The sequence below is a fragment of the Pseudorca crassidens genome, chromosome 13 (genome assembly GCF_039906515.1).
Source record: "Pseudorca crassidens isolate mPseCra1 chromosome 13, mPseCra1.hap1, whole genome shotgun sequence".
NCBI classification, from domain to species: Eukaryota; Metazoa; Chordata; class Mammalia; order Artiodactyla; family Delphinidae; genus Pseudorca; species Pseudorca crassidens.
Window position 1 is genome coordinate 49,223,704 of NC_090308.1, and position 18,089 is coordinate 49,241,792.

General features: G+C 45.9%; 1 protein-coding gene and 1 long non-coding RNA gene across 8 annotated transcripts; one reads left to right on the plus strand and one right to left on the minus strand.

Annotated features, from left to right (window-relative positions):
• Window positions 1–263: 263 nt before the first annotated feature.
• LOC137204670 (uncharacterized) lies at window positions 264–870 on the minus strand. The gene is made up of 2 exons (XR_010933784.1): window positions 723–870; window positions 264–600 (listed from the first exon to the last, which is right to left on the minus strand). It is a non-coding gene; the product is annotated as an uncharacterized lncRNA (long non-coding RNA).
• Window positions 871–880: 10 nt separating this feature from the next.
• Window positions 881–16,395, plus strand: ZBTB24 (zinc finger and BTB domain containing 24). 7 transcript variants are annotated; one of them, XR_010933778.1, is made up of 7 exons: window positions 881–1,031; window positions 1,694–2,677; window positions 5,328–5,495; window positions 5,995–6,078; window positions 6,763–6,846; window positions 12,187–12,522; window positions 14,493–14,574. XR_010933778.1 is itself a non-coding variant. In XM_067702385.1 (7 exons), exons 2-7 carry the CDS (start codon window positions 1,723–1,725, stop codon window positions 16,070–16,072), a joined length of 2,094 nt encoding a protein of 697 aa, XP_067558486.1. In that variant the 5' UTR covers window positions 884–1,031; window positions 1,694–1,722; the 3' UTR covers window positions 16,073–16,395. The 7 variants fall into 7 exon arrangements, 4 of the variants coding, with proteins under 4 accessions (XP_067558489.1, XP_067558487.1, XP_067558490.1 ...); XM_067702385.1 differs by lacking the exon at window positions 12,187–12,522 and adding an exon at window positions 15,352–16,395 and having other exon boundaries at window positions 884–1,031; XM_067702388.1 differs by lacking the exons at window positions 12,187–12,522; window positions 14,493–14,574 and adding an exon at window positions 7,241–12,179 and having other exon boundaries at window positions 882–1,031.
• Window positions 16,396–18,089: the final 1,694 nt, after the last annotated feature.

Consider the following 18,089-nt stretch of genomic DNA (forward strand, 5'->3'; position numbering starts at 1 on the left):
GAAGCCCAAAGTCAGAAGACTAACACTACCTGACTACAAGAGTATAAGCTACTGTAATTGTCTTGGGGAAAGAATAGATGAATAAATCAATGAAACAGAAAAAGGAGCCCAGAAATGGATCCTAAGCAGGGCAGTGACTTCGGTCTCTGGATGTGATCTGCATTTGGAAAGATCTCATGTATTCCTGTGTATTGGAGGGAACAACACTGCAACTCAGGCTAGTTAGAAACCCTTAATAGTCTACTGAAGAAAGATGCTGAAAGTCTGAACAATAATGATCATTTTAATGATAGTAGACATGAATTAAACAATTAAGCCCATTTCATACTTAATCTTGTTTACCCCACAGCCACCCAGTGTTGGCACTGGTGTCAACTTCTCCATTTCACAAGTAAGGTAAACAAGGTTGACAGGATAAGTAACTTGATCAAGATCACTCAGTACCCAGATCTGTTTGACTGCAGCTCTCTCTTCAGGCCCTTGGACTCAGGCATTGGATGATGGTTTTGATGCTCATGCTGATGCTGATGATGACGACGATGACGGTGAACGTAAAGGCGCTTTCATTCATTCGGCACACATGAGAGACCTGAAAGCCGGCTTCAGCGTCCAGAAAGGAGAAAAGACTAAATTGATTAAGGTGTCAGTGAGCCACTAATAAGATATAAAACTTCCATAACTGCAGAGGACAACGCCGCTACTGCCCTCTGCCCCCCACTCACCTCAAACACCAGACCTGCCAGGACTCCGTTGGCGACGCCTCCGGGAACCTCAGGCTCTGCTCCACCCCGCCCCGCCCCCGGGCGCCTCCGCGCGCCACGTGGTCCGGCGTCCGCGCAGGCGGGTCCCGGCGCCGGCGCTTCCGTGTTGGCTGCGGCGACGGCGGCGGCGCAGGGGCGGAAGCCGCGCGGCCCGGAGACGGCAGAGGCTGGCCGGGCGGAGCTGGGGGCCTGGGCGGGCCCGGCGTGGGTGCGCCCGCCAGGCCCCGTGTGGGCCACCCGCGATTTGGACTCTGCAGGGCGTCCGGAGAGGTAGGTCCGCCACTGGCCATCCGTCGGTGGCGCGGCACCGCAGCCGTGTCGACCCCTCCCCAGCCGGCAGCTCGCGGGCCCGGCCCAAGAGGTCCAGGGTCGGAGGTAGGGGCCTCCCCCGCGGCCCGCTCCCAGCTCGGCGGGCTCCGGGGAATCGCGCGCCCTCAGCTCCCCGCACCGTCGGGCGCCAGCCTGGGCGGTCCGCGCCGCCTTTCCAGAGGGAGGCCGGATACGTTATTATTACTTCATTGCAGCTACCCCAATTCACTTTGTTTTTCTTCGCTCTTTCTATTTTTGTGTCACAGACAAAATGGCTAATAATATGTAAAATCGACGACACTGTAGTTTTCATTCTTCTATTTGTGCAACTATGGAAGTTAGTGCAGGGAAGGACTTTAGAGATGGTTGAGCCCAATTCCTTCATTTTACAGAGCAGAAAACAGACCCTGAGAGGTCACGTGGATGTCGGAAGTTCACCCAGCTGGGTGGGTAATGGTACAATAGGAATGAGAACCCAAAGCTAAGTTTTTAAATAGTCTTTTAAAAGTGGTAAATGATGAAATTTAGCTAACAAAGTGAAGTGACTAGTAGGTTCCTTTGGGCTGGGATTAATCTTGTTAGAGAATGCCTCCTCCTTTTTAAACATTATTTTCTTATTTCAGGTTTAATCCTTCTTGGGCTTCTAAAGAAAATGGCAGAAACATCATCAGAGCCTTCTGGGCAGCTGGTTGTACACTCAGACACTCACAGTGACACCATCCTGGCCAGTTTCGAGGATCAGAGGAAGAAAGGCTTCCTCTGTGACATTACTTTAATCGTGGAGAATGTGCATTTCCGGGCCCACAAAGCCTTACTTGCTGCCAGTAGTGAATACTTCTCAATGATGTTTGCTGAAGAGGGGGAGATTGGCCAGTCCATTTATATGCTGGAAGGCATGGTTGCCGACACGTTTAGTATCCTGCTGGAATTTATCTACACGGGTTGTCTCCAGGCCAGTGAGAAAAGTACAGAACAAATCCTGGCTACTGCCCAGTTCTTAAAAGTCTATGACCTGGTAAAGGCTTACACAGACTTTCAAAATAATCATAGCTCCCCAAAGCCACCGACTTTGAACACAGCTGGCGCTCCAGTGGTTGTTATTTCTAATAAGAAAAATGATCATCCAAAGCGGAAACGGGGAAGACCAAGAAAAGTCAACAGTCTGCAGGAGGGGAAATCAGAACTGGCTGCAGAGGAAGAAATACAGCTGAGAGTGAACAATTCAGTTCAGAATAGACAAAACTTTGTGGTTAAAGAGGGAGACGATGGTGTACTGAATGAACAGATTCCAGCAAAAGAATTGGAAGAATCTGAGCCAGCTTGTGAGCCAGGTAGAGGGGAGGAAATGCCAGCTGAAAAAGATGAGAACTGTGATCCCAAGATCCAGGATGGGCAGGACAACCAGAATCGGTGCAGCAAGCGGAGGATTCGGAGGTCCGTCAAACTGAAAGATTATAAACTAGTTGGGGATGAAGACGACCAGGGTTCAGCCAAGAGGGTCTGTGGAAGGAGGAAGCGCCCTGGTGGCCCCGAGGCCCGTTGTAAAGATTGTGGCAAAGTGTTTAAGTATAATCACTTTTTAGCAATCCACCAGAGAAGCCACACGGGTAATTACTCTTTCACAGCTTATTGGAATATGTTTTGGAGAAGTAACAATAATAACAGCTTTCATTTATTGTGCAATGTCTATGTGATGGGCATTGTAATAAAGTATACATGTTATTGCATTGAATTCTCACAACAGTCCTGTGAGACAGTTAATATTGTGCAGATGCAAAGACTAAGTCTAGAAAGCTGAAGGTAACTTGACCAGGGCATCCGTGTAGCGACAGGTGGAAATTGAACCCAAGGAACCTGATTCCAGAACCTCTCTACTTATTTGAAGTTGTTGGTTCAAGGCTTGAATGTCCAGGAATCAAGCTGTAGCCAAAGTTAATATGCTTTATGATTCTTGAAGATTCCTCATCTTGACCATAGCTGTGTTTTTGCCCAGATCTGTCTGGACAGCTCTCTCACTCAGCCATCTAGCTGTAAATGCCTTTTCCTTTTTGGTCTCTCTAGCCCCGTACTGGCCAATAGCTCTTTTGTGAGTATGGAAATGTTCTATATCTATTCTGTCCATTTTGGTGGCCACTAGCCACTTGTGTATTTTGAGCACTTGACATGTGGTGAGTGTGACTAAAGAACTGAATATTTTATTTTATTTTATTTTATTTATTTATTTTTTGCGGTACATGGGCCTCTCACTGTTGTGGCCTCTCCCGTTGCGGAGCACAGGCTTCGGACGCGCAGGCTCAGCGGCCATGGCTCACGGGCCCAGCCACTCCACAGCATGTGGGATCCTCCCGGACCGGGGCATGAACCCGTGTCCCCTGCATCGGCAGGCGGACTCTCAACCACTGTGCCACCAGGGAAGCCCCTGAATATTTTATTTTAATTAATTTGAATAGCCACCATTCAGATGGTGGCTAGGCTGACAGTGCAGCCCTAGCCAGAAATCCCTCCTCCTTTGAGCTCTCTCTTAACGTACCTAACTCACTCTGCTTTGGGTCAGGCTGTAGTTATATACCTGTAATCTACCCCTCAACCTAATTGTAAGCATAAGTATAGGGTCTGGTACTTAAAACCTGTCATCCAGCAGCCTGCTGTCTTATGACCTGGCAGCATCCAGCAGTGTGGTTCTCAACCTGGCTGCATGTTTTAGTCTCCAAGGGAGCTTCTAAAACTACCAGGGCCTGGGTCCCAGCCCCAGAGCTTCTGATTTCATTGCCTGGAGTGTTGGTGTTTTTAAAAGCTCCCGGGAGATTTTAAGTACAGATAGACTGAGACCCTGAATTTTGGTTCTTTGAACACAATAGACCCTTGAGAAATATTTGTTGAACTGTGACAGAGGCTAGTTTAAGGAGTTAAATAGTTCTACGAGATTCATTAAGGAAAGCAGCATGTAGCATCTTCCCTTTTCCCAGTGGTTTCTGCAATTTTGCATTGAATCACTTTAGTGTGGGCCTCTTTTCTTCCATTTGAGTGGTTACCAGTAGATCCATACAGTCTGGAAAACCACCTTTTAGTTCCAGAAAAATTTCATGAATTATTTCATAGATGATTCCCCTCTGTTTACTCTGCTCTCTCTTTCTGGAACTCCTCCCATTTGGATGTTGAACCTCCTGGACTCATCCTCTAATTTTCTTATCTTTTGTCTCCTATTTTCCATCACTTTCTGCTCTACTTTTTGGGAGATTTCCACTTTATCTTTCAACTTTTATTGTTTTTCTATTTCTACTCTTATTTTTTTTTACTTCTAGGAGCCCTTTTGTTCTCTAAATTCTTTTTTTGTTTGTTTTTAGTTAGAATCCTCTGTGAGCCTGTTAATAACAACATTTACTTATTTTTTAATTTTTAATGCTTTCTTCACTTTGGGCAGTCTGTTTTCTGCAAGCTGCTTTTTCTCTTATCCGTTTTGGTATCTATTTCTACTACTAAAGACCTTCCTTGACTGTCTGGTGATTTTTTTTAATCATGTTCAATTACATGCAAGAATGGTTTGCTAAAAGATTTTTTTTAAATCATGTTTAATTACATGCAAGAATGGTTTGCTAAAAGCTACTGGCAACTCTGCAGATGTAGACAGGGCCTGCAGGCATCTTGCTGATACCCGGCATCACGTTTTCAGCTCTCTTACTGCCGGCCCTTCGCATTCCAGGAGAAGATGCTCCACCTCCCACCTGGGGGCTGTGGGCCTGGCTGTCTGCGTCTAGCGCAGGAGGGGGCAGAAGGCTGGGGGGAGTCTCATCCCAGATGTGAACTTTGACTTGCTCTCCCTGTCGTAGTGGCTCCACTGCGCTAGGAGACCTCTAACCCTGAGACCCCTAGTCCAGAGATCCTTCATCCGATTTACCCTCTTCAGAGAACAGTCTCCATCTTCTGCTGGGGAGAGGGTCAGTCTCCTGGTTACATGGAGTAGGAGACTGGACCTGGGGGGCCTAACTACCTTTGAAACGGACTGTCATTTATCCTCCCTCACCCCTATTTTCAGAGATAACAGGTGCCACCAGTTCCTGACCTTGTGGAGGCTCTGTCTTAAATTAGGTTGTGTGTATCTCAGCGCTCCTCACCGCTGGTGTAGGACCCGTCTAGCTCCATCTTGCAAAATGTTATTGCTGATGTTGTCTCTCCTGTTCACTGTTGTTTTAATTTGGGAGGGGACAGAAGGATGTGCAGATTCTTACTTACATCATGTTTCTGGGGCTCTTATTCCAGGGGAGCGACCTTTCAAATGTAATGAGTGTGGAAAAGGCTTTGCCCAGAAGCACTCCCTGCAGGTCCACACCCGGATGCACACAGGCGAGCGGCCGTACACCTGCACCGTGTGCAGCAAGGCTCTCACCACCAAGCACTCGCTGCTGGAGCACATGAGCCTGCACTCAGGTAGCGGGCTTGCGCCGGGGAGCCAGCTGCCACCAGGTTCCCATTCCTGGGGTGGGCATTACCGTGATGTTAATGGTCTTTTCTCAGCCTCGTATCATTCCCCACATGATACCGTTGAAAGACAGAATTGTGCACCTGTCAGAGTGTAGTTTAGAGTTCTGCACAGCATCGAGCCTTAAACTAGGGTTTATAAACTGGCTGCCGGCAGTGCAGTGTGCAGTCATGACTTGTTTAAGCACCAGAGTTTAGAATTATTTTACTTTGGATGCCTTTGCGGGGGAACTTGAATTCTCCAGTTCTGCCCCGGTCTCCATCACTCCCTGTTGCCTTACATGCTTTTGCACATTTATGTAACTGTGGTAGACTCTGAAGGCATTTGGGTTTGTAGACAAGTCACTTGTGTTATTTGCAGAAAATGGGGATCTGGGCCCACTGTGATACTTACCTTATTAGTGAGCATTCCAGTTCTTTATAGTTTTTTGCGTGTTTTGTTTGGCAGGACAGAAGTCTTTTACATGTGATCAGTGTGGAAAATACTTCAGCCAGAAAAGACAACTAAAGAGCCATTACCGAGTTCATACAGGTACAATACAGTGAGAGAAAATTTGGATTGGCTGGGGGAGAAACGCAAATACAAATTGTTTCCGAAACAGTAGGTTCCTGTTGTAGAAGATAAATGAGTTTTTAGGGAAATAGTTCTTAAAAAGCAATCTAAATTAGGTGTCCTTGGGTTACTCTCTGCTACCTTGTGATTTATATTAAATTTTTATATTGCAGTTTCGGTGCCACACGCAGAAACCCTGCAAAATTGGTATTGTTCAAGGCACCAGTTGACTAAGAGGGCACCAGTCAATTAGCTGTTAGTGGTGCCTGGACAGAGGTGTCACCACCCCATAGCCGTCAGTCCAGGCTCTCTGCAGCCTGACTCCACCTATTGTCCTTTTTTCTTTCCTGCCAACTGATAATAAATGGAGGGGGGATTGGGAGCATCATTTGAGATCGGTTGGCCACAGTGACACCAGTGCGTTGAGGGAAAAAGGAGATAACACTTAGGGAGACTGGAAGGGTCCCACCTCTGATGGGGAAGCAGTGAGTCGAGATGCCTAGGAAACTATTAACTGTTACCAAATTTAATTTTAAAATTGTTGTGTTATTAAAGCACCATATTTAAAGTGATTATTTTTCAGGGAAGTGCTTTAACACAAATCACTGAAGAAATGCAGGGACAGCATATATGCACTGACACTTTTTTTATTGTTGCGACAAGGCCACTCGTTACCGGAATGTAACCACTGCCGCCGCAAATTCATGGATGTGTCTCAGCTAAAGAAACATCTGCGGACACACACAGGTAAAAGTCCATCTCACCCTGTCTTTCTAGTGTGCTTTATGTTTTTAGGGGAGCGAGAAATGAAGTACTGGGAGTCCCCTCTTCAGACTGTGTTTTTGTAAATTGTGTGGGAATTTTATAAGTAGGTCCCATAAAAAGCCCAGGCAGAATGCTGTCACACAATCCTGTGGGGACATCACATGTCTGTAGGTTAGCAAAATGGAGCGTACTTACTGAGCATTGTTCATAAATGAAACCTCATGTAATACCACAAAATAGTACAAGTCTGAATCAGGTTGCGTGTTTAAATTTTAATTTACCTCAGCATTGAAGATTATCAAGATAAACTTTTTAGAAAACGAAGCAGACACTAAGGCAGCACAGGCACTGAGGATTTTTCCGCTTTCTCTCCTAGAACCAGTACTTAGAACTTAAGCATCACCACCTCCAGAAAAATCAGCTTCCAGGTTGAAGAGGAGGCAGGATCAATTAGGGCAGGTCAAATTCTTTCATTTAAGATCAGAAAAGTAAAAATGTGGGCCTTTTAGAACTTTGGGTAAGAAGCATTTCTTAAAAAGAAACATTTCTTAAAAAGAAACCTGTTAGTTTTTCTAAGAAAAGCTTCCTATTCTAGATTGATGGTTTAATGATTCTGTTAAATTGTCTACCAACATTATATATCAGATTGCTTTATGTTGCTTTGGACATTTTTTTGAAAACACAATTTTTCTCAAAGTCATTTACTTTCTTAAATATCTCATAAGGTATGAGTTTTATGAAAATGGATCTCTATACAGTCTTTCTACAGACATCATTAGTAGGTTCTGTGAAATTTAATTCATCCACTTAACACATATTTACTGAACAGTACCAGGCACTGGGTACCAGGCCCTGTTGTGGGCCCTGAGGATACAGCACTGCCTGAGATGGACAGAGCCCCTGCTCTTGAGGGGTTAACATTCAAACAGGAGACAAAGAACAAGCGAGTGAGTAACCTGTTAGGTGGGGATAAGTGCTCTGAAGGACTAAACGTAGGGGCAGGAGGCAGGAGGGGGAGCTGCCCTTTGACATGGGGGCTTGTCTGGGAAGGCCTTGCTGATGAGGTACCATCTTAGATGGAGATCTGCTGCTGTGGGGAGTGAGTGAGCCATCGTGTCTACCCCGGAGAAGAGCGTCCTAGGCAGAGCCGGGGCGGTGGGAGTAGGAGTGTGTAGTGTGGGTGGACATCAGAGGCTGCTGGAGCCTGTGTGACACGGGGTTCCCGGCCTGGCTGTGTGCTTCGACCCCCTGAGAAGCTTTTAAAAAGACAAAGCCTGGTCCCACCCCCAGAGATTCTGATCGAAGTGACTGGGGATGAGGCCTTGGAATTGGCATTTTTAAAAGCTCCCCAGGTTTTATGTGCGCTTAGGCCCAAGAATTTCTGAAGGCACAGTGAAGACTTTGGATTTTATTCTGAACGGGATGGCTTTACTGCGAGGAGTGACATGATGTAACAGAGAATTTTAATAGGATCACAGCAGCCGCCGGTGTGGGGTGAGGCAGGGGCGGAGGCGCCCGTAGGAGGGTGGAAAGACCCATTAGGAGGTGGTGCCGGACAGGGGCTTGGCGCAGGGCTTTGTGCAGGGCGGCAGTGGTGGGGAGGCGGTGAGTGGCCCAGCGCCAGATGTATTCTGAAGGAAGACTCCCGTGATGGGCCCGTGATTGGATATGGGGGTGAGCGGAGGGGAGGCGGAAGCAGCCGGAAGGGTGAGAACCCGGGGAAGACGGAGGGACAAATGGAGAGTTAGACTTTAGACACATGGGGCGTGAGACGTCTGTTTGGCACCCCGGTGCATGAGCGGAGGAGACGGCTGGGTATCTGTGCCCGAGCTCAGGGGGCACCGCGAGCAGCGGTCGAGATTCCCGTGCTTACACACAGGCCTGTAGGCAGCGTATGGGGCTGTGAAGAGAACCCCCGCGGGAGGGCGGAGGTGGAGGAGAGCCAAGCTGTCTCGGTTACGTGGCGCAGTGCCCGGGGTGAGACGTTTCATCTTCTGATCATAAGGTGTCAGTGAGGCTTCTGGTCTTTCTGAGGAGAACCAGGCCTTGAACTGGGGGTGAAAGCACGAGTCCTCTTTCCAGGATCCCAGCAAACTCTGCTCCACCCACTACCCTGAGGAGCAGAAGAGAGAAGTGGAGGATGCGATGGGTGGGAGAGGAGATGACAGGGACTCTGTAAAGTTTTTGTCTGACTGAGAGATAAGAGGTCAAACCCGTCAAAAGATTGGGCTCTTGGAAGCAGAGACTGTGACCCTTCTGTCCTTAGCCTGGAGAATATGCACAATATTGGTGTTGAAAAGAGTTGGCGTGCCGCTTGCCTGCTCCCCGGGCAGAGAGGAAGGTTTGGGAGAGGCTGCTTGGCAGAGCTGGCGCTCAGCCTCCATGGACAGTGGTGAGGACAGCCGCCAGCAGGGCAGGCGGGTCCTGCCGAGAGGGCCACACCCATGGGAAAACCAAGACTCTCTTCTCTTAGCTCTTTAAGTGCAAACTCTCTAGGTTAGATATCCTTTGCCAAGCACAAAAAAATCAGAGATAAACAAGAGGTGCTTTCTTCCCTAGAGGGCATGTTCAGTGGCGGGGGTGCGGGGGATGGATGCAATTTGAAAGGGAAGCAAGGTGACAGGCAGTGCCAACGAGGTCGCTGCAGCTCAGTTCTTTCCCCATACCTGGAGCTGGTCAGGCTTTCAGGAACTGAGCCAAGCCATGCCAAGCAAAGGAGTGTGTTCACTTAACAAAGGGACTGCACCTCTCTGTTGTCTGCAGTACCGCCTTCCTGACATCACTGTACCTGCAAACCAAGTTAGTGATCCCAAGATTGCTTGGTGAGCTGGGAGCAAGTTCAGAGAATTAGCCCAGGTCATGGAGAAGCCTGGTGCATGGCCTCTGACCGCAGTAGAGTCCCAGCCCTCCAGTGTCCCTGTCCCTTGTGTGGTGTTAGGTAAACACTGATCCTCCCCTGTGGGCTCCCACTACTCCCAGGTAGATCCCCTGCCTGTGACACAGTTAATTGAGCCACAGCTTTCATTCACAGCCTCATTTTGTTGGATTGGATATGAAGCTTCCTAAATCTCAGCCATGTTTTCAGACTATCCTTTAATGTTGCTCATCCCCAACTTTGAGAGACCTGGGGGTCCCTCAGTGTAACATACCTTTCCAGAGTTTACATGTGATCTAGTAAGAACCTCAGTACAGTGTGATACGAGCCCCAGTAGAGGTGTGAACATAGGGACAGAAGTGTTTCACTTTCCCTGGGAAGGTCTGGGAAAGCGTCCCAGAGGAAGGACCTGAGTCTTGAAACCAGAGTAAGTGCTAGACAGACAGAGGAAGCTGGAAGAGGTGTTTCCAGACAGGAACAGGATGCGTGGGGTTGACGATGTGAGAGGCTGGCATCCGAGGGCCGTAGTGAGGAATTCCACGGTGAACAGCTAGAGTGAGATTGCTGACAAGGGGCAGGCCCCTGGTGAAGCGGGGGGTGGTCTTTGGGCAGAGAGGAGGCATATTTTGGTTCGTGCATTGAAAAGGACTCAGGCAGCCCAAGGAGGATGGTCAGAGAGGGAAGGTCCTGGGGATGAGCCAGTTACCAGGCTCTGGGGAAGAAAGATGAAGGCCTTCAAGTTAAGAGAGTGGACAGAAGAGATATACTTACGAGATTTTTAGTCTGGGAAAAAAAGAGTCACTGCATATGTGACGAAGTGTTAATAGCCCAAATATGGGAATATGAGTGCCCAGGAGAAAACTGGGCAGGGGGACCTGAAAGGCATATCACAGAAAAAGACATAGGAATGGCCAGTAGACGTCTGAAACGATGTTAACTGCATTAATTGTCAGAGAAAAAGAAATGTGCATTTCTTTTGGCCCATTAGATTGACAAATATGTGAGGCAATGGGCATCTTTAAGTTCTGTTGATGGGAAAGGAATTTGGGAACTTCCTGGAAAGAACTTTGGCAATGTGAATCAAAAGGTAAGCTGTCCAGTTGGGAAAAGATGTTTGCATAAGGATGTTCAACGTAAGCAGGATTGTTTATAATATCACAGGCTTAAAAGTGACCTAAATGTCCCTCAGTAAGGGATTAGTTAGGTAAATTTTGGACAAGATACATAGTGGAACACAAAACACCATTTTAAAATGTCTGTTTGTTTGTTTTTAACCATTTTTTTAAGATGAATTTTCCATTCCCATTTGACGTTACAGACCAGCATGCACTGGCCAATCTCATGGTGTACATGGTATATCACCTGTGTGTGTGCACAGAGACGCCTGTAAAGGTTTCATCACAGTGTGAGGTGGCAATCTACAGGGGAATTCTGAGTGTTTTTTGTACACTTTGTGCTTTTCAGTATTATTTGAGTTTTCTACAGTGAACGTTGTTGATTTGTGAAGAAAACGAAAGCAGCTGTTTGAGGAATTTAGATGTACAGAACTAGATTGCCAGTCGAATGTGCACTCGGAGCAGACTGGACTGTCGGGCCTGGCTGGGTCAGGGGCTGGACGCTGCTGCGTTAACCAAGATGGTCACGTGGGTTTTAGCCAATGGGGTAGGAAACCCGGCCATGCTACCCAACAAGCCCGCAGGAGTCGGTACCCTCTGGAGCTGGGATGGGGATTCACAGGTCGTCAGAGTGGGGTGGGATGAGTGGCATGCACAGCTGAGGAGAGGGTCTGGAAGGAAAACTTCTGAGTTACTTAAATATTTCTGTCAGCATCCCCCTGGGTGAAACCTGCACTCGTGTCTCTGCCCTGTCCTTTCATTGCCATTGTCTGATCCTCCTGTAACCAACTCCCTTCTGGCCCCGCTGCCACCCAGGCCCTGTCACCTCACCTTTTCTCTTTCCTCTCTGTCTGCTTCCTGCACCTCCTGGTCCAGGCCTCGGCACTGTGGCTTAGACTGTTACACAGATTCCCACAGCCGCCCCCACCCACCGTCCCCACATATATATTTTCTTAGTACTTTGTCCTGTCTGTCTTCTGCTAAAAACATCCAGAAGTTCCACAGGTCCTCTGCCTGGAATTTACGGCTCTTCGTGGCCTGGCCTCACCTTTTAGGTCCCACGCTCGTCAGAGTGAATCCTCATCCCTCTTTGTCCTCCCTGTGGTCATTTCCGACACCCGCTGTTTGGTCATTCTGCTTATCCTAGTACCTGAATGGGGCCTCTCTCCAGTCCAGCCGGCTCCTGCCTCGTCCTCACGCATACTGTCCGCAGAATTGTTGATACCACTCATTTGAGTGTTCAGTCAGCTGCAGCCCTGCCGCTGTACTTGATTACCACATGTGTCTTTTTGAGGCTGTGATCCTGTCTTTTGTTTCCTTTTTGTTTCTCAGCTCTGTGCTTTGTTGAGGGTCCGCCCATCCTTGTAGAGCTGAGGCAAAGGAAGAAGGAATGTGTCGGTGAACCGGAGGCAGTGGAGCCGTGTAACCGTTACCAGAACAAGTTAGGAACCGGAGGAGTAGGAAGACTTTTCCCAGATTCACGTTGGCTAGGAAAATTTGCCTTCTTACTGTGCTCGAGGATGTTTCTGGAAAGAGTTTCCAGTATTGAAAACATTTGCCAACAAAATTCCTGAGGTGTTGCAACCCCAGATGGAATTGAATGATAACGTGAACGTTGTTGTATGTGCTCCCCACACAGAACTTTACAGTGACAGGCGGACAGAGCAGGTACTCAGTCTTGGAATTGGGAGAGGGAGAAAAACCGAGATCAGAATAGAACGCAGCTCTGGTTGGAAAGCTGTGGAAAGAATGACAGTGGCCTGGTTTTAACCTTTGGAGTGGTAAGAGTTACTGCTGCAAAGACGCAGACTCACCCAAATTGTCACAAGTGTCCTCTGCCTAGACTGAACTTGGGGAAACATCTCACCTGAATTTTCTAGTAGATGCTGTGAAAGGGAAGCTACCTGACCATCCCCCACTTCACTCATCCCTTGTTATATAGTTAAGTGGGATTTTTCTTTTTTCTTTTTCTTCTTTTTTTTTTCAAATTCATAGTTCCCTTGCCTGCATTAGGATCACTTAGTTGCATTTCTGGAGGGCATGGCAGTCTGTCATTGTATGTGCAGTGTATAAACTAGCACTAAATAAATGCTGTTGAAGCCTTATTAAAATTGTCAGGGACTTCCCTGGTGGCTCAGTGGTTAAGAATCCGCCTGCCAGTGCAGGGGACACGGGTTCGATCCCTGGTCCAGGAAGATCCCACATGCCGCAGAGCAGCTAAGCCCGTTTGCCACAACTACTGAGCCTGCGCTCTAGAGCCCGTGTTCCACAACAAGAGAAGCCACCGCAATGAGAGGTCCACGCACCGCAATGAAAAGTAGGCCCCTCTCGCCGCAACTAGAAAAAGCCTGTGTGCAATAACGAAGACCCAATGCGGCCATAAATAAATAAATAGATAGATAGATAAATAAATTTATTTCTTAAAAAAAAAAATTGCCAGACCCCACTAGGGGTCCGGAGCAGTCACGACATCTTATGTGGGCCTCAGTTCCCACTCTGTGAAATTCATTTACTCAACAAGGATTTCTGGAACAGTGTGCGAGGCCCAGTTCTAGGCACTGGGGTCCTAGGAGTAGGCAGACTCACAGATCATCCTACATAAGACTGGGAGAGAGAGGTATAATAAATAACATACAGTATATAAGGTGGCGATAGCATTGTGGGAAAACTGACTTGGGAAGTGGACCAAGACATGCTGGGGCGGTGCTTTGGGTGGTGATAAAGCCTCACTGGTAATGTGACACTTGAGCAGAGACTTGAAGGCAGTGTGGAGAGTGAACCACACTGGGAGACCCTGGGGGAGACATGCCAGGGAGAGGGAGGGGATGATGAGTGTGAGGGCCCTGAGCGTGGCTTGCTTGGGGTGTGGTGTTCAGGGCCTCTCCAGGGGCTGTGTGATGAGCAGGGGAGAGTACCTGGTGAGGTTAGGCAGGTTTGGGGTGAGGAGTGGCAGTGGGTGGACAGGTCTGTCAGAGCTGTGATTCCTTGTAGGCCCAGGGCTTTGGCTTTTATCTCTGGATGGAATGGGGAGCCATTAGAGCACTTGCAGCAGAGCGTGATAGGATCTGACTGTGTAAAGGGTCACTCCAGTTGCCTCATTCATTGTGGACGACAGGGAAGCAGAGCAGAAGTGGGCAAACTCACAAGGAGGCTGCTGCAGGGAGGTGTTGGCAGCCTGGGCCAGGGGTGGCAGTGGAGGTGGTGAGAAGTGGTCAGGTTCTGGATACACTGGGAAGGTAGATATAAATGTGGATAATCCACAAGTCTCCCTGGTACTCAGGGGCCCTTGGGAAGGTCAAGCAGTAAAGTGTGGGAGTGTAAGTTACCTAAGGGTGGACTGTACAGGAGCGAATGTGTGTCCTTTGTAGAATCACTTACCCCCTTGTTTCAGTGTTTAAGTGTTTGAGGGAAGGAACCGTACCCACTTTCTCTGTATCCTCCTGGCATCTAGGACACAGTGCTCAGGTACGTAGTAGGTGCTCGCTAAGTGCTTCATTCATTCACTCATGCTTACTGAGGGTTCAAGAGCTGACCCGAACACGTGCCTTTGTTCTTTTTTATATTGTGAAACTATGGGGTGGTTTTTGCTTTTTGTTTTATTTTGGATGTATATTTCTGAATGCTTTCCCCTTTTTTAGGTGAGAAGCCATTTACTTGTGAAATCTGTGGCAAATCTTTCACAGCAAAGAGTTCTCTTCAGACGCACATCAGGATCCATCGGTAAAGTTTTGCAGATCCTTTTCTCACACGGAGTCCTCATCCAACCCTGGCGTTCAGTAGGGTGACATACAGTCCCTATATAGTCCTTTTCCCCAAATTATTACTCTAGTAGAAGTTCCTGGGCAGTTTATTATTTTGTTTTATCTTTTCAATAAAGAAATTCCTCACTTAGGCCAAATCAGGAAAACTGATTCTGGCCAGCAAAAGTTTGCGTTATTGATGTCATTTCTTAAATTTTGATTTATCTTCAGTCAAAACTAAATATTTAATATTTTCTGAATAAATTATTTGTTCATTACAACTTATTTCCGGATTTGATTTAGTAGTTCTTCTAACACAGATAATTAGGGGCTACTCAAATTTTTAATATTGAAATCAATCATATATATTTATTTGGCTTCTAGAATCTAAAAATTGGCTGTGAGAGCTAAAAACAAAAAAGAACTTGGTGTGTAATTTATTACTATTTACCTTCTTATCTGAAATACACACTGTGGAATCATCAAATTTTATCATATCTGACCCAGCATCACAGCTCCATCTACCACCTGTCCTCAAACACCCCTCCCTGCCATTCTTTTTTTTTTCTTAAGATTAGAAACTGAAGTCCATGGCAGGCGTGACTTGGTCCAAGTACTTAAGTTAGTAAGAGAACCCATGACTTATGCTTCCCAGTCAGGTTGATTTTCCTCTCTTCTTGACTGCTTCTCCCTAAATGATCAGGAAGTGATAAACAGATCTTCCTGTTTTTAAAATGAAGTGTATATTTTCTCGTAGAGGAGAAAAGCCATATTCCTGTACCGTGTGTGGCAAATCCTTCTCTGACTCGAGTGCCAAGAGGAGACACTGCATTCTGCACACGGGCAAAAAGCCTTTCTCCTGCCCTGAGTGTAACTTACAGTTTGCTCGCTTAGACAACTTGAAGGCTCACTTAAAAATTCATAGCAAAGAGAAACACGCGTCCGATGCCAGCAGCGTTTCCGGCAATAGTAATGCTGAAGAGGTCAGGAATATTCTTCAGCTGCAGCCCTATCAACTCTCTACCTCCGGAGAGCAGGAAATTCAGCTTCTTGTAACTGATTCTGTACATAACATCAATTTCATGCCTGGTCCTAGCCAAGGAATCAGCATCGTCACTGCAGAGAGTTCCCAGAACATGACGGCAGACCAGGCTGCTAACCTCACCCTGCTCACGCAGCAGCCAGATCAACTGCAGAACTTAATTCTTTCAGCTCAACAGGAGCAAACAGAACACATTCAAAGCCTCAATATGATTGAAAGCCAGATGGAACCCTCACAGACCGAGCCAGTGCACGTCATCACACTTTCCAAGGAAACTCTGGAACATCTTCACGCCCATCAAGAGCAAACAGGGGAGCTCCACTTAGCAAGCGCTTCAGATCCGGCTCAGCACCTACAGCTGACACAGGAGCCTGCTCCACCACCACCCGCCCACCAGGTGCCCCAGTCCACGCCGCTCAGCCAGGAGCAGAGCTGACCCGAACACGTGCCTGACTGCTCTGTCGGCCTCTTCTCCGTCAGCCCGCTGTGACTGGATTGTGTGCTTGAAGTCAGGCTTTCTGCAACGCTCACTTACAGATTCTTACAGAGATGTGGTAGCTCACTGAGCCAGCCGATAGCGTCCATCCAAGAGGCAAGATGTGTATATCGTGTCTTATATCTAATACTGATTTGGATTTAGCATTTCAATATTGATGAATGGTTTTCGTTTTCATTTACTACATCTCTTAAAGACTTGTGTAACTTTTCTTTGGGGGCATTGCATTAAACTTTTCTGTGAGTATTAAATGTTCACAGCCATAGTCATGGTCTTACTGACTTTTCCAGTTATATTTTTTATTTTTTAGAACGAAGAAAATCATATGTTGTATTGGGTACAATGGTTCGTTGTCCCTTCCCCCTTAGGCAACACAATTGCCACTACAAGACAAGTTGGGGCCGAATATGACAGATTACAACTTTGGGGACTCTGTCCTTTTAATAACTTCCAATCCCCTAAGACAGAGTAATTTCTCAAGGTTTAATCTCTGTGTGGTACAGTGGGCTCATCATGTCGTGTTTAAGATAGAGTCAAAGACAACATGACCTAAATGTCTATTTTAACTCAACATTCACAAAACAAGAAAGCCAAAAGAATAGGATTATTTTTTTAAATTCTAAACTCGACTTCTCTGAGAAACACAGATTTACATGTTTTTTTAAAAGCAGGTTGTTAAAAATTTAATTTAAAAGGCTAATGAAAGTATGAAATTGGATCAAGATATTCACCCCAAATAAATTCTGAATTTTTGTCAGCTTTGATATTTGATCTCCATGGTGAAGTTAAAGCTTTCTTAATTATCCTGGAATATAAAATTCAGTGTAATTTATGTTAAATATACTCTACTGGATTCTAATTGATCTCTGAAAATGTTGATCTATGTATTGTGTCTGATAACTTTTTAGATAGGAACTTATAATCTATTTTTATTGCAAAGTAGGTTAAATCTCACAAAATAGACACATAATTTTTAAAAGTAAATTCTCCCAATCTTAAAAATAATTTTGAGCCTCAGAGACTTAGTAGCCAGCGTGTGTCTGTAGTTGTGTGATTTTAAATAATCGTCAGAAGATTAAATTATGTTTGGGTTACGTTTTTTCCAGCTCAGCCTATGTTATTGAATACGCTGACCACTTTCTCTCAAGTAAACTGGTAGAAGATTTTTGAGAAAAGGTGGGCACTAGTGTATGTTAATTAACATAATGCTGGTGGAGAGTAGGGGTAATCGCCCCTAAAATTAACAGGATCTTCATGTCAGTCACTCTTTGTTTTAGAGATCTTTGATTTCCACCTGAGTCAAATAAGCGTTGGGAGGTTAAAGTAATATAGAATTGTTAAGGTTTGAGAGAAGATGAAAGCAGTTTTCTAACATATCTAGCAAAGTATATTTTATTGTATATAATTCAGAAATTCATAAATGATTTATATGTGCCAACCAAGGTATGTTATATTAGGCCTGACTAGAGATATAATTTTTACAAATACACTTATGCCCTAAATATTATTTCAGGTTCTTGACTTTAGTCATTTAAACTATTTACCTTAACCTTATTGTTGAAGTGCAGTGTTTTTACCAGCTTTTCAAAGCCTACTGGCCCACATTTTCTCCAGGAGATATATAGTATTAAAGCAGATAAATGCTTAACTACTCACTCTGGGTAGCCGGATAATTATTCAGGAAGTATGGTCATATGACTGTTTACAAGTCAAGTTTAACTAGCTTTATGACAGTCTGCCTCTGTGCTTAGATAAATGTAACGTGAGCCACATGTGTAATGTAAAATTTTCTAGTAGCCACGTTAAAAACATAAAAAGAAAGTGAGATTAATTTTAATAAAATCGCTTATTTAATCCAACATGTGCCAAATATTTCAACATGTAAATATTCAATATTAAAATATAATAATATTTGACATTCATTTTTTCATACTACGTCTTCAAAATCTGGTGTGTA

Excerpts from the sequence above, each read along its gene's own strand:
- ZBTB24 (XM_067702385.1), top strand. The coding sequence starts at position 1,723 with ATGGCAGAAACATCATCAGAGCCTTCTGGGCAGCTGGTTGTACACTCA. Across the intron at positions 5,496-5,994 it reads GCACATGAGCCTGCACTCAG|GACAGAAGTCTTTTACATGT; the intron begins GTAGCGGGCTTG and ends TTTGTTTGGCAG. Across the intron at positions 14,575-15,351 it reads ACGCACATCAGGATCCATCG|AGGAGAAAAGCCATATTCCT; the intron begins GTAAAGTTTTGC and ends ATTTTCTCGTAG.